Genomic DNA, 25,043 nt, shown 5'->3' on the forward strand with positions numbered 1-25,043 from the left:
TTATTTTAAACAAGAAGTTTATTTAAACAACAAGACGCTTTACTTGAAGGGAAAACTATCTAGGATTTTTTTTTCCATTTTTTTTTTTAGAGTAATTTAACCCTACTTAGACAGAGATTGCTCTACATGTAACAGCTACGTACAAAAAAGTTATAAAATTGTCCTTGGTTTTACAATGATAAAAGAAAAAACATTGAAATTATCCAATCAAACAAGGTATGCAAGGTTCTTTTGTTGGTTTTTTAAACAGTGAGAGCAAAATAACTTACTGGAATATAAAGATAAAGGAGAAGGAGCATGCCACTAACGGAGAAAGGGGCATTTTTCACAGAACCAGTTTGTTTTTCCCACCCCATCTCCATTAAATGTTGATCAAAACATACCATTGGCCATTTAGTTAAAAAAAATATGCATTATGTCTGTGCACATACACCAGTTACTTTATGTACAATAGAAGGAATAGGAAAAAAAAAATAATCAAGAGAGAGAAGAGAGAAAACTCTACTGCAGTAGTCAGGATGTGGCTGAACCAAGTCTCGTTTGTCTAATTGTGAATGTGTCGCCTGTGGGAGCACAGTTCTGCAGAGGAAAGTAGCAGGTTGTTTGTGTGTTGGTTTGTTTAGTAAACTCCTCCTGTTTGCTGCTGGAACACATCAATTGTATCTTCATCCTCCATTTCCAACTGGAGCAGAAAAGAAAGACAGAAAAGGCTTTTAACTCTTCTCAGGTATCTACCATAGGCTCGGTTGTTCTCCCATTTCCTATGTTCACATTTACTTTGTATGCAGCTTAAACCAGTCCAGCCCCTCTCCCTTCCATTACCATCACTTTGTACATTTAACCTACAACACCAGAACTCAAGAGGAAAGAAATTACATAGCAAAACCAAAAAGCCAGTTGGTAACTCTTGTCCTAGAATGGATTTTAGTATACAACTTCAGGGTGCATTGTAGGACTCCTGTGGAAAAGATCAACATTCGTAGTATTTTGATTCAGTTGCCTACTTTTCCATGGCATCTTCTTTCTCCTATTTACTTCCTCAGTTTACCTTAGAACATTGACACAATTCCACCTTGCTGCTGTTGTTCAAATGGGTTCAGCTACAGCACTAAAGAAAACAGACTGTAATTAAGGCCCCCAGCCCAGGCAGGCAGTAAAACCAAGCATCAGCAAGCATGATATAAAGCACTTCACATGGTCACACATGTAACAAACTGCCAGTGAGCAACAGCAATACTTTATAAATGTAAGTCTCTCTTTCATCCTAATTTTTACAGTTGGTACTGCTGGGATGTTGATGTTACCTGGTGATAAAAGTCTACTGGAAGATTGAAGGAGTTGCTGTAACTAATGTTATATTCCTAAACAGTCTCAATTTCTACTCCAGGAAACCAAACAGGTCTATGGCATTTACCACAGCTATAAATAGCTGTGATCCTGAGCTTCAGCATAACACGGATGGAGAAAAAAGCACCCTGTTACCTTGATTATCAGCATTCTGAGTTGAAAAGTTGCACAGATTGTGCCTGTAAGAGGCACATTCTTTGAAGCAACTGCTTAGAAAATACAGATCTATTATAAACCCTCCAACACCAAGAATCCCTTATTTCATAACAACTACTTCTGACAAAGCACATCAACCTGTATCACTTGGAAACACTGATTAAACACAGCTATGTGGAGCAGCACAGAGAAATACTCAAAAGCCACAGCAAACCATTCTGTTCTTGGAATGGCCTTGATTATACCCTGTTACAACCCCAAAACACAAGCTTCACAGTATTAACTCTATGCTGCTGAAACAGAGCTTACAGTTACAAATAACAGAAAATTACTTCTGCATTACAAAAGCCAGTTTGCAAACAGCACCCTGATAACATCCTGGCAACCTATTATAGAAAAAAGAAAGCCAACGCTTCAGAAAAACCTCAGTTCTTGACTTACCAACTCTTAGCTCAGAGCTGTGACTCAATAAGGTGACAGTTTTACAAGACTCACCATCTGTACACTGCACTTCCGTTTCTTATTTTATTCCTGGTGATACAGACTCATTATTTAAAACACTACAGAAGTCTGAGATTCCAGTTCCAATAATCCTAAACTAGTTCAACCATAATACTGCTAAAAAAAGATCAAGTTGAATCATTAACATATATAATTACACAAGTATTTCATATGCAAGAGAAGCATCAACACCTGCAGCAACTATCAAATGCAGTTCTTTAGCCTTTCTTCTGCTGTTTACCTGTGCAGGTGTGTCTGATTCATTAATAGGCTGCCCATCGAACCGGAATCTGATTTGCCTCATTGACAACCCCTGCACAAAGGGAAGCAAAAAAGAGAAGTAAGTCTGGTGTAAAAGTACTCCCTAGCTTTCTCTTGAACTTGTCAGCATGATCATTAAATGCCACAATATACTTTTCATACTCCCCTCATGCACTGACTTTGAGGCATTTCACTACAAATCCTTGCAATCTGTTTTGTATTAATAATTGTATTGTGGCCAACGACTAAGAGAAGCAACAGTGCCCCCACTGACTGGAAGGTAAAATAAAGCAGTTTCTAGTGCTCACTCCAAAACCCAGGATTTTTATAGAGCTTTTTAATAATAATTGACTTAAAATTAGACGCAATACTTCGGGTAACAGATGTCAAACAGTAATAGTCGATATCCCTTTTTTGATCCTCCCCAAAACTAAAAGTATTTGTCCCATAAGTGCAACCACCATCTCTTAGTTTGCAGCAGCAAAGGGCAGGCAATGGTAACTTTCTGACCTCAAATTCCTATTTACAAGAAGTCAGTGGATCAAAGTTCTTCCCTGCACAGCTGAAACTTCAAAAAAGATAAAGGAATTTTCTACTTGCAGAAATTACTGAATAGGATCAGAACTCATCATAAGCATTTCTACCGCACACACAGTCACTCTGCTGACCTCTTCCATCCCCAGAGGATGGCTCATTCTTGCCTGGGCCAACTCAAAAAGAACTAAAGAGCAACTACCCCTTTGAGTAATAACATAAGCCTCAACTTCAAGAGTTTTCAAAGGTATTCTACTGTACACCATGTTCTGCTAAGGAAGATGAATGAAGTTTGAGGATACAACCAGAACCAAGAACCTTGGTGTCTACTTCCCCAGTTCCATCTACTCTCTGTACAAGTCGAGGTAAATCCAACACAGTGCTGTTCTGGCACCTCTGTATTTGAAGAGCAGCCTTCATTTAGGCCTGCAACAACAGCTTTATCACGCAAAACGTAGTTCGTTATTCTTGAGATTTGTCAGGAAGCAAAGATTTTAAGAAAGAATGAGTAAAATTTTCAGTCACAATTTAAAATTCAGAGCAAAAGCCTTCTCCAACATGACTCAGACTCTGCAGTGTTCACACAGAACATCATCTTGTTTAAAAAAACCATGTGGCAAAGTGGCATGGCAGCAACACATTTTTGCACAGCAACATTTGGTTGGAGCTGTTTTCTCTGTCATTGTGTTGCTTAAAATATATTTTTCCCATTTCCAAAAGTGTTGGGGTTTTTTTGCAGGCTCCTGACAACTTTATGAGCTGGATAAATGTTAGCTGAAAACATCCTCAACAATGGTACCCTGGCAAGATTAATAGCCACAAGAAATTGGTTGTTCCACGGATTAGTTTTCCCCACACAAAGTGTCTTGATCTTCTAAAAGTATCAGTCAAGGTTTTACTTCCATTTTAAGTTTACTACATGCAACACGTGATTTTCCTTCTTTAAAGCTGCTCACTTCTCTACTATTGCAGCTTCCACCTCCAAAATTAGATCTGAAATCCACAGTTTAAGGAGTTTAAGACTGGATGTGCCCAGTTACAAAGCAAACTAAATCTAACTTTTAGACTAAGGCAGAACAAATAATTCTAAACAAAGTAAGCACCTCAGAAATGCAATTTGAAGACAATATCCTTTGCACACCTACTGCCTTCAAACTGAAACAAGAAATAATGTCTCCCATTATAAAGATTTATTCTTTTTCTCCTCCAGGTGACAAATGGGGATTTCGGGTGATGAGTTTATAGTCTCACTCTTGTTTCCAAGTCACTGAAATATGAATGGTGCTTCTAAAATCATCTTTCCTAGGATTTTACAGACAACTGACCAAGAGAGATCTAACTGTACTTCATGTCTGCAAAAGCAGTACACAGAGATCTGCAAAATCGAACAAGAGTTTGTATGACGGAGGTAGGAAAAATGAGTTCACAGCTTCAAACACTCACTAATTTATCCCCAGAACACCCATACAAGAACATATTCACACATTCAGTGAGAGCTGATTTGCCCTGTCTTTATTTGTATCACTAGCCTGCTGAGGCAAAGGGTAAATCAAAGAGGTTTTACCGCTCTGAATGTGAATGAGTTTGTTTTTTCCTGGTAGTGAAACAGTTACCTCAGTATTTTCTGCTGATTTTACTGTATTTGATGGTATCACTGAACATTTGTGTTGTAAAAAACAAACAAACCAAACCACCCCCAGTTCCAAACACTGTTGTACTGATGGAACTTTTTAAAGGCAAGACAGTCATTAAAAAATAATGGACAGCAGAGACAGAACTTTCCTAACCGCAAGCTTCAGATTAAAGTGTTAAATAGCACCGCTCTTATACAGGTGGGGGTAAAACCTGCAATAGTTGCCTGCACTTGCCATTACACTAACAAAATCCAAGGATTTTTTGCTCCTCAGAGGATTAATCTGTCAAGGCCACAAGAGAAAATACAACCCACGCTCAGCATTAACCGTACAAGCTCCTTCTCAAGGTGGACATTCGACACCTTTAAACACTGCAGTACCCAGTGATGTTCTCCCATCTCAATACAATACTAAGCTAATAAAGCAGAAGCCTATGACCACACCAAGATGTTACTCAATAGTTATAAAAGTACCTCTGATTACCACTCAAGTCTCTATCCTGAGTCCATACCACAGGTTCCCAACCCACCCTTTCCATACGGGTACTTTTGAGCAGTGGCCTCCCAAAAGCCTCCACCTATAACATAGATTTCACAAAGATAACAACAGATCGTTATTTTACCCATTTCCTGTCACAACCCTGTCAGGCCACTCTGTAACAGATCCTAAGAACAACACCCACCCCCCAACACAATTAGTTTCTGTTAAGCCTTTATCATTTTAAACATTTCCATAGATCTAAGCCTCTACTGTCTTTATTGTGTCACCTCTGGAGATCAGCTCTCCCCCACCCCTCTCCTGATGATCACACAAGAACCATACCTGTCGTTCACAATAGGCTTTCATTAGTTTGCTAAGTGGTGTATGCCTCTTGATCTTAAACTGCACCACAGACCCATCTTGCCCTGCCACCTTCAGATTAATGTGGTCATTGTTTTCAGTCTTCACTCCTTCCTGTGGAGGAAACGAAAGAAGACAAAAAAACACATTTTATTTTTTTTAAAAAAGGTATGAAACAAGAAGTGAACATTTCACCACGGTGCAACAGGTCATTAAAAAAGGGAAGAAATAAAGGGCATTATAGCTTGAAAATCTGAATTAGGAGATAAAGCCCAGTAGTTTTTGTTTGAAACTTTAAAAAAAAAAAGCCCCCCAAACCCAACTGATATTGGCTGTCATTGGTTAACATGCCAGGCAGTAATGAAAAACTAAGACAACTGTTTTACAACGTATTTAAAGATAAAAAAGTAGTTACCTCCATCAAGGGCACAATAATATGCAACACCACAGCTCACAACCAAAGGAATAAAGTTAATTATATTATAGCCACCACCGATACCAAGTGGGTTTCTTACTACACCTCAAACTTTTTTCTACCCGTTGAAGTCCTTCTGAAGAAAACTTCAAGCTACTTTAAAATGCTGTATGTGAAAAGGTGGCAAAACCTGACAAGAACCAAGCTTCCTCCTTCATTCAGGGCTCAGTAAAACCCCTCCTAAACCCCGAGTCCGGTCCTGTCGCTTCCACATGCACAAACTGCAGAGAGCCGACTTCAACTCCGCTGTTCGCGTTCTGACCCGGAGGGGAAGAGAAGCCTGACCACCACCCGGCTCTTGGGTAACGTGTTTGTCCGTGCTCCCTCTCGGACGAGCGACCCGGGGCCGGGTGCGGGCCGCCGCCGCCATGTGACAGAGATGCCTCCGAACCCCGTTGAAAATGAGGGAAAAAATAGCAACTGAGGGAGAAAACGGCAGCGGGGCTGGTTGTGATGGGGGTTTTAATTATTATTATTTCACTGTGGCTGTTGTTTAATTACTACTGTGGAAAGCGAAGCTCCCCCACTTCAGCCAGCGCCCCCCCCCCCACTCCCGCGGCCAGGGCCGCCGGGCCCGGAGGCAGCACAAAAGGGGGCAGGGAGCGATGTCCGCCCGCCCCTCCCGCAGGACCGAACGGGAAGGGGCTGGCAAGTGCCCCGGCGAGAGGCTGGCTGCAAGCGGGGATGCTGCGCCGCCAACCGCGCAGGGGAGGCCGGATCCGGCCCCGCGAAGAGGAGGAGGAGGAGGAAGAAGGCAGCGGCAGCAACCGCCTCCGGACCTGCCTCTCTCCCTGAGGAGGGCGGGAAGGGAGCCCGGATTCGCCCCCCTCAGCCCCCCTCTTCTTTCCCCGCCACCCTCCCCGGGGATCCCCCGCCCGCCCCGGGAGGCTGCGGCCCCGGCCCCCCTCCCCCGACGGGGCGGGAAGCGGCAGCGGCCTGGGTGCGCAGGAAAATGGCGCGCAAAGCCGGCGCGCCGGAGCCGAGGCCGCTTGGCTGGGGCCGGGCCAGGGCCGGGCACGGGCCTCCTCCTCCTCCTCCCGCCGCCGCCGCCTCAGGGGCGAAGTGAGGGCGGCGGGAGCGAGGGAGGGCGGCGGGAGAGCGCCTGCCTCACCTTGGGCTTCTCGTCGGCCATGGCGAGTCAGCGATGTCCGGGCCACTCCGAGCACCTCACAAAGGGGGGGAAGGAACGACCGAGCGCGGCGGAGGATTGAGAGAGAGAGAGAGGGGAAGGCGGGGGGGGGGGCAGGGAGCGCGCACGCACTGCCGCGGGGCCGCGCCTTGCCCCCGTGCGTGCGCGCGCCCGACGGGATCTCCCCCGCCCCCCTCTTGCCTTCCCCCCAATCCCCCCCCCCTCCCAGGCGCGGCCCCGCTGCCCATTGGGCTCTAGAGCGCTGCGGTGGGCGGGGACAAAGGGGACGGGGGGGGGGGGGGCGGGAGAGGATGGGGGAGAGAGGAGGTGGTGGCGCGCGCGGGCGCGCTCCCCGCGGCCGTTACATAACGCGGGCCGGCGGGAGGCGGAGCGTGCGCGCGCCCCAACCGCTGCGTGCGCGCGCCCCCGCCCCGCCCCGCCGGGCGCTCAGCGGGCCCCGCCGTGCCTGTGCGGCGGGTATTGTCCGACTCAAAATGGCCGCCGCGCCCCCCCTCAGGCACCTCAGCCCGGGGCACGCGTGCATGCGCCCTCCTCATACACACACACATATACATACCCATACACACCTTCCTGTGGTGCTCCCCCGATGACTCGGCCTTGTGTTGGGCCTCCTCAAACATGAGGGGTTTCTGCCCCCCAAGTCGTTTCCTTGCTGTTTCACCGAGGTTTGACAGCCATCCGCTACGCCTCTGCCATCCCCCTGCCTTCCCATTGGGGTTTCTGCAGAGGGAATGGAGCCCTCCTCTGCTGCATCCCAAAACCAGCTTGGATATAGTCAAGGTTTACTTGTGTCCTTCAACGAGCTAAGGACATGAGGCAGCACCTCAAAGATTATCATGCTTAAATACGATACACTAATGATGCAAGTGGTCTCCTCAGGTTTGTTTCAACAGAGGAGAAGGGGGAGTCCTCAGTAACCCCAGGGGTTCCACAACCCACTGCTGCCATTTGTCATCTGCTCCTTCACAGCACAAACAAAACACCACAAAAAAAGGACCTTTTACCATTAATGGTGGGCATCAGCCCCCCCAGGAGCTGCTCATGTGGGCTGAACGCACTGCATTGAGAAAGAGGTCATGGACACGCTGCTCCAGGTGTGCCAACAGCCAGGCCTGTGTTTAGGGACCATCCCGGAGACACTGCAAGGTGGGATTTGTCCTGATTAAAGTGCTTAAATCGTGAGGTATCAACTGAAGAGAAACTTCTGAGCAAAGCTCACTCTGCAGACACGCTTCCATATAAAACACAGGCCGTGGAGTCTTCCACCGTCTCCTTGTAGACCAGGCTCCCATAGATCTTGAAGCTTTCCCTCTGCTTCAGTGCTCTGAATGATCAAATGTCACCAGGAGCTTCACAGAACCTTTTAGTACTTCATTCCTGAAGAGCCTTAACGAGTCAGTTCTGGAATCACAGGCACTGGGATAGCCCCATCTAACCCAGCAAAGCAACCTGGATGCTGGTCTGAATTATGACTGCAAAGGTACTCCGTTGAGCTGTACTTTCCACTCCTACCTGTGTGATTTTCCTTATCATCAAGGCTCTTCCAATCAGTCCATCCTGCCTGTTTTCCTGCATTTAATGCCTCATGCTATTGCTTTTTCTATTTACTAAAGCTACCAGGAGGCAAGAAGCACTGGTGAGCGCAGAAACCACCACCCCGCTGTACAAATCCCCCCTCAGGCAGCCTCATGGTGACTCAGGCTCCTGTGATCTCCTTTCACCTTTTCTTCTAGCTCTGAAAAGCAATGGGCAATGTCACTGTGACCTTCTGAAACCCATTACCACCACTAAGAAACAGGACTATACGTGAGAACAAGGGAATAAACCATCTTAAACCCCATTCAAGTCTTCTGCTTGGTACATAGCTTTCTCTAAGCGAGGCTCTGAGCACGAGGGGTGCTTTGCAGAACAAAAGACAAGTGCCATTTCCCAAGAGACCTCAAGTTCTATTTTTAGGGATGATGCAACATCACACAGGAGCACTGCTGGGAGGAAGGGCATCACGAGACTGATGGTGCTCCATGGTCCTGCCTTATTTTGCTCTCCCTTCCCTCTTGGAAGACCTCTGTGCAGCAGGTCCAGGAGGAGGATTTCTTTGGGGAGAAGTGGGATGAAGCTGGCCAAGGCCTGAGAAGAACTGAATGCAGGAGTGGCACTGAGCCATGCATTGAGGGCAGTATTACAGACAGACCTGAGATGGGAAAATACACTAGATTTTATGAGAACATACGAGGTTTTGCTGCCACTGTGGATGTTATATGTGCTCAAAAAAGACAAGAATTGTTTTCACCACCAATTACACAGGGCAGGTTTGTACAAACCTCTTATTTATATGGCTTCTCTTCTTATAGAGCAACAGAGGAAACTGACGTTCTACAGGAGCTACCAGTAAGTGCTAAAATCCCCCGAGAACTGGCCAGAAGGGCGCAGCAGGGGAGAAGCCACGCTGGGAAATACAAAAGACCTGGTCGGGCAGGATCCAGGCTGCAGCAGAGGGGAGCAAAAGGCAAAGCTTTTTTGTCCCTCTGAGCTCCTCCTCTTCAATGCCTGCAGTTGGAGGGAAGTGAATGGGGCAGCGGCACAGTGAGCATTCCAGAGAAATTCCATCTCTGGGAAGAAGAATTCCACGTGTTGGTTCCTGAAATGTTTCCACGTCTTGCTTCCTCCTTGGGCAGCAGCTTTGTAAAGGAGAAACACAGTTTGTCTGCACCCTTTTGTACACCAGTAGATGAATTTGTACAACAGATTCCAACATCCCCACGTTCCCCCAGAACACAGCCTTCATAGCCACAGTGAAGGATGAGCTGTCTCAAAACTCATGGATCTGTTTCTTAAGCAGGTTTCTGAAGAGTTACGTCCTTCTACCCTGCAACAAGCCATTCCTCCTGCCTGCCCTGCAGACACCACTGCCTTTGCTCAGCATGACTGGCAACACAACGTGCTGCTAACAAAGATAACTGTTGGCTTTATTGTTATGAGGAATGATGGATGCAGTAGCCAGTAAGGTAAAAAAGGGGGATTTAGCAGTGGAGTGTTGCAGTTGTATGAGGTCAGCAAATGCTTTAAGCTATCTTGAAAACAGTGAGCTTTTCTAAAGCACCAGTTTGAGGGCCTGCTGCCTTCTTCCAGGTGGCAGCTCAGTGAGACAGCATTGCTAGGGCTGTTCTTAAACAGTGCATCACTGAACAAGCCCATTAGTGAGAGGAACGAGCAAAAAGTGAGGAGCATGCAGAGATGGGAAAGAGCAGAGTGAAGGAAAGGAGCAGCGTGTGGTCAGGGCTTTACCACACCAACTCATTAATGGTCATTCGAGTCCATGCATAGGTGAGCTCTCAGCGTTAGCAGAACGTCCATCAGGCTCTGGGGGTATTCACCCTGCCAGGCAGAGAAGGGAAAACCTCTCCTGACCCTGAGGAAGTGACCAGGGCACAGCAGGGCTGTTCTGCCTGACACTTGCCAGCCTATCTCCCTGATCTGCTGCCATCAATCTAATGCTTCATTACAGTCCTTCTCCAACCTCCAGGCAGCCCACTGAAGTCATAAAGCACATAATTTAATGACTCAGCTTTATCAATGAGAGACTGTCACCTGCGACAACCCAGAGGCTCATTTACCTGAGATGTGTTTAGTGCATAAAGAAATAAAGACAAACCAGTTATCACAAGGCAGTCAAGTCAATGAAGTGACCACCAAGACAGCGCTGCCTGGCCAACAAGATCACTGCGCACCAGAGCCAGCACCGAAACCGTCCAGACAACAAAATGAGGTAAGTGGGGATGTGGCGGCCCCTTCCCTTTCCGGGCCCGGTTCCGAGGGGCTCCGTGCTGCCCGAGCCACCCGCTGCCGGCTCTGCTCCAGCGCTCCGGGGCAGCCTCCGCCTGCCGGGCTCCGGAGGCCTCAGGGGAGCGCCCAACGGACCGGAGCCCGCCCCGCCCCGGCGGGGCCTTGGGACCCGGCGGCGCTTCCGGGGCTGAGCTGCGGGCGCCTGCCCCGAGCCGCCGCTTCCCCGGCGGGCCCCTTCCCCCGGCCGGGGTCTCACCCAGGGCGGGCAGCGGCGCGGGGAAGCGGCGGGGCGCGGCGGGGCTGCGGGGGGGTGCGGTGCAGGCAGCGGCGCGGGCAGCCGCGGAGGGGCCTTGTCGGGAGCGCAGCGCGGCAGCCGCCATGGAGGAGCTGGACGCGGAGCCGCCGCTGATGGTGCGGGCCGGGGGGCGCGGGGCGGTGCGGGGCGGTGCGGGCGCCTCTGACGTGCCGCTGTCCCCTCGCAGGTGGTGCCGGGCGCGGACCCGTCCGCCAGGCAGCTCTGCTTCGCCTGGGGCCCCGCGGAGGTGCTGGTGTGCGAGACACGCTTCGATCGCACAGGTGGGTCCCGGCCGGGGCGGGCTAGGATAGGGCCCCCGTGCCCCGGCGCTGAGCGCGTGTGTTGCAGGTAGCGGGGATGGAGGAGCGAGCGCGTCCCGCGTCTTCGTGGTCCGCAAGGATGAGGACATCTACATCCACACCCTGCGGAAACTCTTCAATGAGTCGCACGGGATCTTCATCGGGCTGCAGCGGAGCGAGGAGGAGCTGGCGGGGAAGGCGAGGAGAGCGCAGTGAGTGGATGGGGAGCGGGAGGGCGGGAAGCACCCGCTTTCCCTGCGCCTTCTCCAGCCAGGCAAAGTGCCTGGGGCTTAGAAATGCCTCTGGTGAGGCGGATGCAATTGACCAGCCTGCTCCGAGCTGCTGTCATCAGCTGCAGTGCACAAACAATGACTGTTGTGGGGTAAGAAAACCCCAAGGTAACAAACCAAGTAACTGTGCTGTGTTCCCAGCATACAGCAACCACTGCACACAGCCTCACTGATCCCCACTGATTCACCCAGCTGCTGCAGAGGAACTTGCAAAGCTTTAGTTGTCAACAGGCATGAGACTAGAACTCAAACGGTATGTTCTAACTGAAGCCTTTCTGTGTTTGGCAGTTTGGTTCAAGTGAGTAAAAACTACCGGTCAGTGATCAGAGCCTGCATGGAGGACATGCACCAGGCAGCTGGTAAGTTTGTTCTCTTACAGCAGTAAAAGGAAATGCTACTTGGGATTATAAAGTAGCATTTCAGTTGTGAGTTATCACAACTACTGTAAAATGAAATCTCCATCCAGGAGATTTCCAACTGTGTAAATCTGGTCAGAGATTTATTTTTTTTCTACCACATTTTAATAGATTTTCTGGGGGCTTGCAGTCTTTTCATATTCATATGGGAAACAGAGTCCAAATTAACAGCTGGCTCCCTTGAAAAAGTGGGAGATTTTCGTCTTCCATCCATTGCCATACCCAGATTTGCACAGGATTTATAAAGCAAAGGTTTCTATAAACGTTAATACTCAGCTCTGTGCTTGATGAGTGATCACGTCTTGTCTTCATTTGTGAGCCCAGAAAGGGCTGTGAAGGGTAAATCTCTCACACTTTGACTTTCTTTGTTCCTCCCTCAGTTTCAGCCCGGGACCCTACCCTGCAAAACCAGTACAGCACCCAGGTAATGTCATGTAGGCACACTAGAGCATTAATCCTGGCTATTAAATGCATCAGGGAGGCCGACACTGTGGCAGTAAGGCATTTTAGATTCAACTCTGGCTTAGTGTGTTGGATGCAGTTTGTGACCAAGAATAAATGGGAACAGTTAGCCCCTTTATTTCTAGAACCAAAAAAAAAGAGCCCAACGTCTCAATTAACTTCTGTTTCTTGAGCACCTATCCAGTGTTATAGGGGTGATGTTTTCTGGTCTCTTAAAGTCAGCTGTGAGGCAGTACTTGGCTGTCTGAAGCTTCACCCCTCAAACATGCAAGTTCCAATAGGGTTCATGGCAAGCTCTGGATATTCACTATGAGTGTATAGGAAGAGCAGTGTTTACAGTAGCTTTGTCCTGGTAACTGCAGTGATGTTGCTTCCTTGGCCTTTCTTTGCTGTTTGTATTAAATCTTAAGAGTGCAAAAAGGCTGAAAATAACACTTTGTGTACTACTGTACCACTACTACTGTGCTACTCAGCCTTGCCCACTGGTGACGGATCGTCACTGCAGTTCAGTACACAGTGGCAGTAGTTTCTAAGCTGAATCTGTGTAGCCTGTTGCTGCCTTTTGATATGTATCTCTGGAATGTCAATATGACATTTGTCTGTAAAAACTGAGCTTACCTGACTGCTGCAGACAGCAGATGCCTTTGTGTGGTGTTATTCCCAACAACTGGAATAATGACTGGATCTGACACATGGCCCTGCTTTTTTCATCCTACAGGTTTCCATCCTATCTGCGGTGGAGCTGATCTGGAACCTGTGTGAGATTCTGTTTGTTGAAGCAGCTGCAGGTGAGCAGTGAACTACCTGACATTAAGACTGAAGGGCTTTTGGTTTGCATATTTATTTGTTTAAAATGTATATAGCATCAGTGTGTCATTTTAATGTTTTAAAGTATGACGAATGTCAGTAAGCCTTTTTATACCTCTTCTGCCTCAGTAAATTGCCTTCTTCATACTGAGTTATATCAAGGTATTGGATTTGACTCCTACTTTTTCCCCTTGTGTAGTGCACTACAATGTAAATTCTCTTTTTGACAGGTAGGGAAAAAGAAGGTTATCAAAAGTTGTTGCCAGTTTATTTGACTTTGAAGCAGAAACACATCTTTAAGCATCAAATATGTTGATGTCAGCTAACATTTACTCTGCTGCAACTCCTTTAACTTTAGATGCCATTTCTCAAGTCAGTTTTACACTGGCATTTGAAAGTAGTAAATATTAAGGAAATGGGATTCTGCAAACAAATACTCTACTTGCACAGTCCCAGAAGTCAAAGAGAGATTCACAGATTGTAGATTACTTAATCTGAAGAAAAGTGCCACAGATTTCTTCCTTATATTCAGTTAAGAATAATGAATTGATGCTAAATTGAACAGGCACATTCTGTGTGTCTTTTGGCATTGCAAGATTTATGATCTGAATTGCTCACTTTTTATTTCTTCAAGTTTCTGGTTGGGGTTTTCTCCTGGCCTGTGGTGCTGTTCTGATTTGCCACATGGAATTCTGTCAGCAGCCTGGCGCTCCCACAGCCTCAGTGCTCGCTGCTGAGGAGCTCTGAACCTTTGTTGTTCGACTATGGCAGGTAGAAATCCAATCAGTAAACCTCAGGCAGTGATTGTCAAGCCGCTAGGGTTAGAAACAAGTAAGACAGTGACTTGGGAACAGACACTTGGGAGCTAACAGTGCAATCTTTTCTGCACAAAGCTGGCCCCCTCCTGCTTCGCCTCCTTGACTGGGTTCGACTTCACGTCTGTGATGTGGACAACATGGTCCGTGAAGTTCTGAGCAGTGAAGATCCATCGAAACACGAGCTCTTCTGGAATGTGGTGAGTACAGTCCCACCCAGCCTGTGTGCTTTACCTTCCTCTTCCCTGCTCAACACTAGATGACCTCTAAAAGCTGATCCTAGGACGCTGCTTTCTACCTCCATAGCTTTTAAGATGAAGCCGTTCTGAAGATCGTTCCGACCCTCATCCTTCCATTTTCATCCTCCACAGAGGTCAAGACACTGTGTACTTGAATTAGCAGGGCCTAGAGTTTAAGCATTTAACTCCACTTAACTCACAAGTGGGCTCTGACACTCTCCTGGGTGTTTTCCAGCCTTGCCCAGTGTGGTGCTCACAGATGGGTTCTTTTTGCAGGTGGATGTCTTTGTGCTGCAAGGCCGAATGGATGAAGCACGGCACTTGCTCTCCAAGGAAGCCAGTGCCAATCCCACGTCGATGCACATGTACAGAATCCTGGATGACTTGATGAAGAAAATGCCTGTGCCCAGTGTATGTATAAAGAGGATTGTTATCATGCTGTTCCATTGGGAAAAGAGAACGGCTCTGTTGTGGCTCCTGTTACAGTATAGTATGTTCACCACTAAAACATCTCAGTCTTAATCCTTTACAGTATTTGTTCTTGAGTTGCCCTAAAGACCCAACCATCCCAAGAAAAGCTTGGTAGGTGACAAACCAACATAGGAAAATCATTTTGCAGCAGAATCCATTATCCAGGTGTCTGAGACATCCTGGTGAGAACTATTCCCTTGTAGAGAATATTCTCCGAAGGCTTTTCCAGCAGTTTCCCTCTGTTGCAGTGATTTCCTTGTGGAGGAAAAGCTGCAGCTGCATCACAATAACCTCTCACAGGCTCCCCTTTGCCTTATTCAGATGGGTAAAGTAAGACATTCCAAATGTAACAGTAGGACAATGTAAAAATGGATTTAGCTTTTTATCACAACTGATTTGAGTTCAGCCCTAAGCATCTGCTGTGATCTGACTTGGTGTTTTCCTTATTTTATGTATCTTCTCCTGTGTTCAGCTTAACAACACCCAGACACTGACCGAGATGGAGCTGAAATGGCAGCACTGGCATGAAGAATGTCAGCGGTATCTACAGGATGGAACTTTTGCTTCCAATTCCCACATGGAATCCATCTGCAAGGTGTGTTTTTGCTGGGAAGGAGAGAAACCAGACAAGTATCAGATCAGGCTCTTGTGTATTTCAGGAGCCACGTGTAGATAACTTGAATATGCAGGATGATCTGTTCATTAAATGAGCTTTCAGGCCAGTCTTCTGTGTTCTTTGTTTTGCAGCAGCTTTTGCAGGACTGGGCAGATCATTTTCTCTTCCTGCCCAAGACCATGGGGCTGATGAGGAAACAGGGCTCTGAGAAGGAGCTTTATCATTTGTTATTTCATTTTGATTAAAACTTTGCAAACTGGGATTAATGCTTCTAAAGAGCTCCAATGCACCTACGTGCATTGCTGGATTTGGAGGATCACTCCTGTGTCTCTTTCCTGTTAGATCCTGCTGGGAGATGAGGATGCCATACTAGAGAAAAAGGAACTCATGACCACTTGGTACCACTTCCTGGTTACCCGACTCCTGTATTCCCACCCAACGGTGAAGCCGATGGAGCTGCGGTTTTATGCACAGGCATGAAATAGAATTGTCTGGATATTCTCCTCTGTTTCACACACAAACACACACGGGTTACTGACCTAAAGAAACCTTTGGGAGGGTTGATACCCTACAGCTGCATACCTGTAAAGTGTTCCCTAGAATCTGAAGTGGGTCAGGAGACTGATACAGTGGACAAATGTTGAAGACCCACTCTCTTCAGTGGCTGCTGTCACCAGTCTTGTTCCTGCAAATTGCTTTCCCAGTTTCCTTATGTTAAAATAAGGGAAAAAATCTTGTTTTTGTTAATGTGTTCAGTCTCTGTGACCTGTTATTCCCCATAAAATAACCAAAACAAGACTGTTACATCCAACCAAATGTCTTCCTTTTACCATCTCACAACGTTGGCATTTATCATGTCTTGTAATCTCATTCCACAGTCTAGCATGGACCTGTTCCTGGGAGGAGAATGCAGCCCTGAGCCTCTAGACACGATTTTAATGGCAGCTTTTGAATTTGAGATTCATCAAGTGATCAAGGAATGCAGGTGGAGTTCTAAGGTTTTTGATTCTCTGGTTCTACAGTATTGCTACTCTGTGCATTTACTGCAGTAGGATTTAGGGTAGAGGGTATGGGTACAGCCACCTCACCATTCTTTCCAAGGATTTAGCAAAAGTACATGAAGCAGGCAGCAATTACAAGTATTCTGTTAGGTCTGGGACATTGCAACCAGACATCATGCTGGAATACAGCCTCTGTATTGTATCTTTCTTTTCCTTGTTTCAAATACAGCATTGCCCTGAGCAACTGGTGGTTTGTGGCTCATCTGACTGACCTGCTGGACCACTGTAAGCTCCTGCAGTCTCACAATCTGTAGTAAGTATTCCTTTGCATTGATTATTCAGACACCCAGCAGCAGAGATGACTGAAGCAGCATGGGGATGCTGGTGGAAAAGAAGCATCTTGGGCCTGTACAGAAGATGGAGAATAAAGGTGCTGCATGTCATCCATGGCAGGGGGTTGGAACTAGAGTATCTTAAGGTTTCTTCCAATTCTTAACCATTCTGTGTGCCTCTGAAGTTACAGGCAGCCCAGATGCTCTGAGAAGCAGCAGCAGTTGCTGCCCTGATGAATAAGATGTGCTGTTCAGCAGCGCCTCAGTACAGTGGTAGCATTCTTAAATACCATTTTATCTGAAATACAATCAAGGGCCCAAACATTTGTTGATTATTTGCAACCTAAAAAGAATTCCAGGATTGCATCCTGGGTAAATTGAAGTTTGAGCAATTGGATTTTGCTGCCTGAATTCCCTTGAGGTTTCAGTTTCTTAAAGCACTTTTCTTGCAGTTACATTTGCTCAGTGCTGTAGCTATGTGGCAGCTCTCCCCAAGGAGAAAGCTGACCTGCAACTTAGGCCCAAGGAACGAAGATTAAGATGGCCCATAAGAAAACATGATACTTAAATTGAAATGCTTGTGAAATCAAGTCAGCAGGTTGTTTCCAATGAGGTGCAAATAATGACTCCTGTTTCTTTCCTCTCTTCCCCCCAGTTTTGGTTCAAACATGCGGGAATTCCTCCTGCTGGAGTATGCCTCAGGGCTCTTCTCCCACCACAGGTACCAACCTCTGTTTTTGCTCAGGCAGTAGACTAACACAGAGGCAGCCAACACAAATAACTCCATATTAATGCAACAAACAGGCAAAACTTACAGAGCCACTGTTTGGATCCCAGCAGAGGCGTCCTTAAGGGATCATGCAACATGAGCATGTTTTCTCTCCTGAATGGGAGACAAAAGCTATTTGTTAGAACCTGTGGAGCGTGCTGACCTGGGCAGAATCCTCCTGTCCTGGGGCTTTCCTGGTACAGAACAACTTGTACCAAAGCACTTGGGAGCTGCAGGTGTTCCACAGTTGTATTTGGTAGAAAGTAGAACCCATTTTAGCTCTGAATACTGACTGACTTACTGTTATTAGTGCAGATCCACATTCTCCTTGCGGCTTTACTGTTGCGCTTCTTTAAGGTGTACATGATCAGAGTACCTGATGGTGGGTTTTGTCCCCTCTCTCAGCCTGTGGCAGCTGGGGGTCGATTACTTTGACTACTGCCCTGAGTATGGCAGAGTGTACTTGGAGCTTCACATTGAACGGATACCCCTCAACACAGAACAGAAGGCTCTCAAAGTGCTGAGGATCTGCGAGCAGAGGCAGATGCAGGAACAAGGTGATTGATTTGTAAATCTCCCTGGTTTGTAGGGGTAAGTGAAGTCACTGGAACTAATTCATTCCTTGTTCTCCTGTGGTTCCTCCTCAGTCCGTAGCATCTGTAAGATCATGGCCATGAAGGCGCTGCGGAATAACCGCTTGGGCTCTGCACTGTCCTGGAGCATCAGAGCCAAAGATGCAGCGTTTGCTACACTCATCTCAGACCGGTGAGTGTGAGCAGCAGCTCCCAGAGGGATGCTGCCAGAGCGGGGTGGTGGGGAGAGGGCTGTCAGCCACTGCAGTGGGGCAGAGCAGGTCCTGCTGCAGGCAGATGGACACTGGCTTTCCCTCAGAGCCAGTGCCTGCTTCTGGAGTAGCAAATGACATCCCTGGGTACTCTCATCTGCACTACCCTGCCTGGTTCTTCTCTGCACTGTTTTACTTCATGCAGTCTAGAGATGAAACAGATTGGCTTTATCCAACAGGGCAAGCCTCTTAGACCTTGCTTTGGTAAACATCTCTTTGGGCAATATCTCTCATCTCACGAACTGCCCTTTCCCTTGCTTTGATAGGGCTGTTTGATGAACTGTACAGTGAACTGGTTTGGGTGGAGAATGAGCCCCTTCTGAGCTTTATATTCTTATAAAGCAGGTTATTCTTACCCAGTCCAGTTCACCAGGAAACCTCCACACAAGTCAATGGGAGTCACTTGAGCCACCATTTCTGCAAAGAATCTCAACCCCCATTTAACAGATGTACCAGGGAGTGAAGTTCTGTTGTGTCCCTGGTTCTGTTCAAGCTCATCACATCTGACCATGGAGGGGAGGATGTTATAAGCCTGAAGAGGACGCAGATAAGGCCTGGGCAGAAGCTCTGGCAACTCTCTGAGCTTTTCACTCCCTCACAATCCATGTCATGTATTTTTTTGCTAATGGAAATGGGCAGGTACCAACCTCTGCATGGTTTGAGTCCGGTACTGAAATGACCCCTTGGGTAGGTGGCCGGGCAGTGCTGTCCTCAGCAGTGGGAACAGGGAGTAAGAGATTGCTGGGCTGGGGGTTCAGTTTGGGGTTGTTTCATTTGTTCTTTCAGGGAGTGGGAACCGTTCTGTTTGTTTCAACAGAAGGGGAAAGGAAACCATCCCAGGAAGCAGATCTGCAAATGCAGCATCGTGAAGGCTGCAGCAAAACAGATGAGAAGCTTTTAGAATTGTTTTGTTCCTGCTGCTTATCAGTGTTTTCACACAGCAGAAAAACAGGGCTTTTGTTATGAGCTGGGAGTGTTATTTATGCACCCGCCAGCCCCAGCTTCCTGTGCTCCCTCCTTCACTCACTCCTTTCAAAGAGCAGATCTCAACTCCCACAAAACCAGAATAAATTGAGTGGCCAATTTATTCACTGGCCACTTCCAGGAAATGTTTTGATGCCTTTTGAAACCCTCACAAGGGGCTGATTGAGATGGAGCTCAGTACAGTGAAGTGTTCTGGGAAGGGATTAGGAGATACAAAGCTAACGTGGATGATGTTCCTCCCTCTCAGCTTTTGTTGCGTTTTATACTCTCCCCAGCTTCCTTAAGGATTACTGTGAAAGGGGGAGCTTCTCTGACCTGGACCTCATTGATAACCTGGGACCATCCATGCTGCTCAGTGACCGACTGACGTTTCTTGGTGAGACATGCACAGTTTTCATTCTGGGCTGTTACTTAGAACACAGGTAACTCCAAGGATCGCTTGGATTTGGCTCTTCCTCCATCTGGCTACATCCTGGTTTAGTGATGAGGGGAAAGCAAATGGCTGAAGATGATGGGGGATGCAGCGTGGTCACTACCAGGAGACTGCTCTTTCAGCCGTGCTCGCAGCAGCATCTGTCCTGCACTGCTTTGAGCAGGATAGGCCTTTTCAAGCCAGTATCACTACCTAGAGAGCCTTTGAAACAGCAGCAGATGTGGTCTGGAAGACCTGAGGGGGCTTCCATTGCAGAGAAACGTGTGGTGTAAGTGATCTTGACAACGTGATGATGTTACTGACTTCAGAAAGCTGTCCACACTTTCAAACTCTCATTTCCATGTGCCAAGGCCAAGCTCATTCAACCTTAAGCTCTCTCCCCCCCTTTCGCTGTGGCAGTTGTGCCCAGTAACAGTGGTTTTGGGCTGTGCTGACCTCGCTGCAGCTGCTCTGGGGCCTCTGATTGATGGGCTGAGACAGGAAATGGAGCCAAAAGGCACCTTTCTCTGGAGCTGGGCTTCAGGGAGCACAATCACTGGGGCTAAAACCTAACCAGAGTTTGCAGTAGCTGTTGGCAGCTGGGCTGACTCCTTCTGGCTGGCAGCAGCACTGCAGTGAGGGTGATCCTGAAGTTGATCTGTTCCTGTTTGGTCCAAGCTAGCAAAACTGGAACTGTATTTCCTTCCTTTAAACCTGATCCTAAATTAAGTCTGGAAGCTGACTGTGACTTGGCAAGTTGTTCACATCCCTGTGTGCCCAGTGTCACCAGCCCCAAAGATTCACAGCTTAATCATGAGCTGTGCTTAGAAACTGTGGTTGAGAGAAATCCCCTTTCTGCTGTTGATAAAACACCCTGAAAGGATTCCTGCTGGGAGTTTTTAGGAACATCAGGGGTTCTTTTGCTGGACAACTTTCACATGTCTCTGTCTTGAGCTTGAAGCATTAGTTGAAGGGGATCTGAGTGGGAATCACTGCTGTAGTGTGTGGATACAAACAGAGCCACAGAATAAACCTCACTTTAATCTTCAGGCAGTTCTCACCTACTGATCTAACTGATCTTAGTTAGTACTGATCTAACTGATCTTAGTTAGTACTGATCTAACTGATTGTAGTTAGTACTGATCTAAGTACTGATCTGATCTTAGTACTGATCTTAGTAGATCTGATCTTAGTACTGATCTAAGTACTGATCTAACTGATCTTAGTACTGATCTGATTAGTACTGATCTAAGTACTGATCTAACTGATCTTAGTACTGATCTAAGTGCTGATCTATCTGATCTTAGTACTGATCTAAGTACTGATCTAACTGATCTTAGTACTGATCTGATCTTAGTACTGATCTAAGTACTGATCTAACTGATCTTAGTACTGATGTTAGTACTGATCTGATGTTAGTACTAAGTACTGATCTAACTGATCTTAGTACTGATCTTAGTAGATCTGATCTTAGTACTGATCTAAGTACTGATCTAACTGATCTAAGTACTGATCTGATTAGTACTGATGGTAGTACTGATCTGATCTTAGTACTGATCTAAGTACTGATCTAACTGATCTTAGTACTGATCTGATTACTGATCTGATCTTAGTACTGATCTGATCTTAGTCCTGATCTAACTGATCTTTCTTAGTACTGATCTAAGTACTGATCTAACTGATCGTAGTTAGTACTGATCTGTGATCTTAGCACTGATCTTAGTACTGATCTGATCTTAGTACTGATCTAACTGATCTTAGTACTGATCTGATTCTTAGCAAAACCAGAACTTTCCACATTAACAAGGATCTCAGTTTCATTGATCCACTCAGGAAGACAGTGCAAGCGTTCAGACCTCCCCATTCCGATGGTATCAAAGGGAACAGTTACCCCCTGCTTCCCCCCTCCTGTTCCTGCTTTGTGCAGATGACACCAGTGTCTCTGAGCCACTCGTGCTGTTGCCCAGTGAACACCCAGCACCAGTGAGGGACCAGCCTGGCTCAAGCAGTGAATCCTACCAGCACACTCACAGGCTTTTGGCTGCCTTTTCAGCCAGCCTCTGTTTTAACAACATTCTCCTTCCCCCTGACCTGGCTGCTTTGGAGTCTCAACTGGGGGTGGTTCTGCCTCCGGGTCTGACAGACACTGACCCCTTTTCCCCTTCCCCAACACCCGTGTGCAGCCAAGTACCGGGAATTCCACCGGCTCTACGGGGAGAAGCGGTTCTCCGAGGCCGCCAGGCTGCTGCTGATGCTGATGACAGCTCACATCGCTCCCTGCTCCTTCTGGATGACCCTGCTGACAGACGCCCTTCCCCTGCTGGAGCAGAAAGAGGTGAGCAGCTGGTCACACACAGCAAACCCCCCCCATGGCTCTTTCCTTCCTTCCTGACAGGGGATCTCAAAGTGCTGACCCCCTTTTCTCCCCACACCCCAGCCTGGAGGTGCACCCCCAGTGCAAAAGAGCTCTCCCAGAACTGCAGATCACCCAAGGGTGCCATCAGTGGGAGCACACAGGAGCAAGGACAGAACAAGCCACTCTTAACCTGATTCCCTGCCTTTAGAAAGCAGCAGTGGGATCCACTGGAGTACACAGCACATCCAGCTCCTCTTGGTACTTGGCTGGAAGCTTGTTCTGGTGCTTCCTTCTTCTATACTTCATTATCAAGAAAGCAACCATTGAGCAGTTGCAGACCCATGGCTGGGTAAAGCCCAGAGTACCCGCTCTGACCTCAAAGCTGACCTTGCTTTGTGCAGGAGGTGGCACTGGAGACCTCCTAGAGTCACTTCCAGCCTGAATTACCCTGGTTTAAAGGGTCAGGATGGATCCAAGGGGGTGTGGGAGCTTTCTCTTGCCCTCAGTCGAGTTCTCGTTGTGTGATGTCCTCGGACTCCATCCCCTTCAGTGAATGCTTCCCTCCCCACAGGTCATATTTTCAGCAGAGCAGACGTACGAGTTGATGCGGTGCCTGGAAGACCTGACAGCAGGGAAGGCAGACAAGCAGAAATTCCAGGTACCTCCTGCCCTGAGGACAACTGGATGATGGTTTAGATGGGGAGGGCCAGGGTCACACAGCATTTACATTCCTGGGCAAGGGCAGGAGGGGGAGAGCCCAGTTAAGGCCAGCCAAATGGGATTTCCATAGACACAAACCCAGTGCTGTTCTGCTGGAGCTGGATGGGGCTGGGATGCTTTTCCAAGGTAGTCAAGTACACATGACATGGGCAATGTGGAGATGCTGCCACCCAACAGCTCGAGCTGTGGAAGGTTCCAGGCATAGCACAGGAAGCATTTGCTGCTCATGCAGCTGCCAGGAAAAGGCTTTGTAGTGGTGCCTGTGTGATCTAGGAAGTAGGAAACGCAGCTCTTCCTCTTCTGGGGGTTCCCTTTAACAGGTAGATACTCACATGCTCACTCTCTGAACATCCACCCTCTCCAAGACCCATGGAGAGCCCATCCCCAGCTCACTGCTGTCTGCAGCAGCCTAACCCCAGCTCTGCTCACTTCCAGGATGACAACGTGGAGACGATGAAAGTGGAAATGCTGAGGCTTGCTCTTGCACGGAACCTTGCACGAGTCATCGTCAAGGACGGCACGCTGGAAGCATCCTGAAGGCAGGGTGATTTTACTCCTCCTCTCGTTCACTGTACATAAACCCAAGTGCTTTTCTAAGAATAAATGCCTTGTTTTGCATATTGCTGAGATTTGCTCTTGGCTGCCATAGACACAGCTTCTAAGAAGGAGCTGCCTCAAAAGGCTGAGGGTGTTTGTTCCAGCTGCCAGCCCTCCCAGTGAAGTCAACCCCATCACCAAAGCAGTGGTACCTTGGCTTTTCCAGTTGCTTTGCTCCAGTGCCCAGGGCTGACACCAAACCCACCTTTGAAGACAAGGGAGGTTTGGGAAACAGCAACTTCTCCATTTCCCCTTAGTTTGGATGGCCTTGAGACAACGGGTTGAGTTTTAAGCTCCCCAGAAGCAGCACCGACCGCAGCAGCACTCACCAGTAAGGGCGACCCACAGAGCAAAGTAGGGAAATCAGTTTATTTCACATGCAGCAGATTGAATGAATGCACTGGAGATGTATGTACAGTTACAGCTGCGGGGGTGAGCAGGAACCTCACCCTACAGACAAGGAACATTCAGAGGTTTCTTTCCCAAAGCTTATAACAACGCATTTCCACGCAGCAGGGCTCTGTCCGGCTGCACAGAACAAAGCCAGGCTGCAGAGAGCACCGGTGCTCCTCTGCCCTCCCCAGAGTCACAGCAGGACTCACACTGCATCCCCAGCCTCAGGACACGCTGCCACCTCCTAAGCATCACCCTGAGCCTGCTGGGTCTAAAGTGCTGGCTGAGGCACAAAGAACTCTCTCCTGGTCCCCTAGCCTAGTCCATTGGGTTAAAACTGCTCTTCAGGCATCCAAGAACCCGAGCTTCAGCCCAGGCATTTACAGCAAGTTCCTTGGCTGAGCTCTGACCCATCCTTCAGGGGTTTCTCCAGCTGGTGCCTCCCCTGATCAGGGCCCTCAGCCCTTCAGATCCACCCCCTCCAGTGATTTTACTTTACAGCCCAGTAAAGGAAACGCAGCTGCATGTAACTGAGCTGCGTGTGCAGCCATGGGGTTTGCAGCAGCACCTCCTCCTCCAGCCCTCCTGTCTCAGGCAGGGGTCTGCTCCACTGCTTTAGCTGACAGCTCCCACCCTGCCCTGGTAAGAGCCACTGCCTGGCAGCACTGAGCAGAGCGCAAGGACCTGCCCTACCTGTGCACGTTAAAAACCCCATTACTCTGAACCAGTCTCAAAGCTCACTGGGGCACTGCTGGAGACTGGACGTGGAAGAGGAAGGGACTGCTGGAATCACATCTTTGTGACTTAAATCTTGCTTCTGTAGTGGAAGGGGTTGGCTTTTCTACCTGCTCCAGTGGAAGGTGTCCCTGCCCATGGCAGGGGTTGGAACTGGATGAGCTTGAAGGTCCCTTCCAACCCAAACCATTCTGTGACTCTATGATTCTGCCCCCTGTTAGCACACAGCACCAACGTCCAGCAAAACTGCTTCCCCTTGCAGAGACAATTGCACTTGGCCACTTAATACATTAACGGGGCATCAAACCCCACACATGCACCATCCCAGCCCAGAGGAGCTTCCTTCCATTCACCACCTGCTTGTTCCTATTTAGATACCCTATAGCTCTATTATTTACATCTTGTATGTCATTGTACTCAGCTCAATAAACACAGTATTCAACTACAATAATAATACTGCCCGCACGAGGGGACACGAGAGGCATCTCCTGATCCCTGGATTCAGTCAC

General features: G+C 47.9%; 2 protein-coding genes and 1 long non-coding RNA gene across 3 annotated transcripts; 1 reads left to right on the forward strand and 2 right to left on the reverse strand.

Annotated features, from left to right (window-relative positions):
- SUMO2 (small ubiquitin like modifier 2) lies at window positions 1-7,020 on the reverse strand. The gene is made up of 4 exons (XM_061377382.1): window positions 6,860-7,020; window positions 5,256-5,387; window positions 2,246-2,317; window positions 1-682 (listed from the first exon to the last, which is right to left on the reverse strand). The coding sequence occupies exons 1-4, from the start codon at window positions 6,878-6,880 to the stop codon at window positions 620-622; spliced, it is 288 nt and encodes a 95-aa protein (XP_061233366.1). The 5' UTR covers window positions 6,881-7,020; the 3' UTR covers window positions 1-619.
- Window positions 7,021-10,942: 3,922 nt separating this feature from the next.
- Window positions 10,943-23,427, forward strand: NUP85 (nucleoporin 85). The gene is made up of 19 exons (XM_061377132.1): window positions 10,943-11,092; window positions 11,164-11,257; window positions 11,325-11,487; window positions 11,854-11,924; window positions 12,362-12,405; window positions 13,162-13,231; window positions 14,144-14,265; window positions 14,581-14,715; window positions 15,248-15,370; window positions 15,734-15,865; window positions 16,270-16,376; window positions 16,622-16,705; window positions 17,380-17,445; window positions 17,899-18,050; window positions 18,141-18,258; window positions 19,597-19,697; window positions 21,917-22,068; window positions 22,661-22,747; window positions 23,245-23,427. Exons 1-19 carry the CDS (start codon window positions 11,060-11,062, stop codon window positions 23,344-23,346), a joined length of 1,956 nt encoding a protein of 651 aa, XP_061233116.1. The 5' UTR covers window positions 10,943-11,059; the 3' UTR covers window positions 23,347-23,427.
- LOC133225094 (uncharacterized) lies at window positions 20,521-21,910 on the reverse strand. The gene is made up of 3 exons (XR_009729022.1): window positions 21,498-21,910; window positions 21,333-21,353; window positions 20,521-20,802 (listed from the first exon to the last, which is right to left on the reverse strand). It is a non-coding gene; the product is annotated as an uncharacterized LOC133225094 (long non-coding RNA).
- Window positions 23,428-25,043: the final 1,616 nt, after the last annotated feature.

The sequence above is a fragment of the Neopsephotus bourkii genome, unplaced genomic scaffold (genome assembly GCF_033783945.1).
Source record: "Neopsephotus bourkii isolate Nb327-2 ecotype Australia unplaced genomic scaffold, CSIRO-AGI_Nbou_v1 NB_1749, whole genome shotgun sequence".
In the NCBI taxonomy this organism is placed as follows: domain Eukaryota; kingdom Metazoa; phylum Chordata; class Aves; order Psittaciformes; family Psittacidae; genus Neopsephotus; species Neopsephotus bourkii.

Bases quoted from the DNA above. Each gene is read 5' to 3' on its own strand.
- SUMO2 (XM_061377382.1), bottom strand. From the start codon at position 6,880: ATGGCCGACGAGAAGCCCAAG. The intron at 2,318-5,255 runs GTATGGTTCTTG...CCCTTTGTGCAG, and splicing joins AAGCCTATTGTGAACGACAG to GGGTTGTCAATGAGGCAAAT. The intron at 683-2,245 runs GTAAACAGCAGA...TTTCTGCTCCAG, and splicing joins AATCAGACACACCTGCACAG to TTGGAAATGGAGGATGAAGA.
- NUP85 (XM_061377132.1), top strand. From the start codon at position 11,060: ATGGAGGAGCTGGACGCGGAGCCGCCGCTGATG. The intron at 15,866-16,269 runs GCATGAAATAGA...CTCATTCCACAG, and splicing joins AGCTGCGGTTTTATGCACAG to TCTAGCATGGACCTGTTCCT. The intron at 16,706-17,379 runs GTAAGTATTCCT...TCTTCCCCCCAG, and splicing joins CTGCAGTCTCACAATCTGTA to TTTTGGTTCAAACATGCGGG.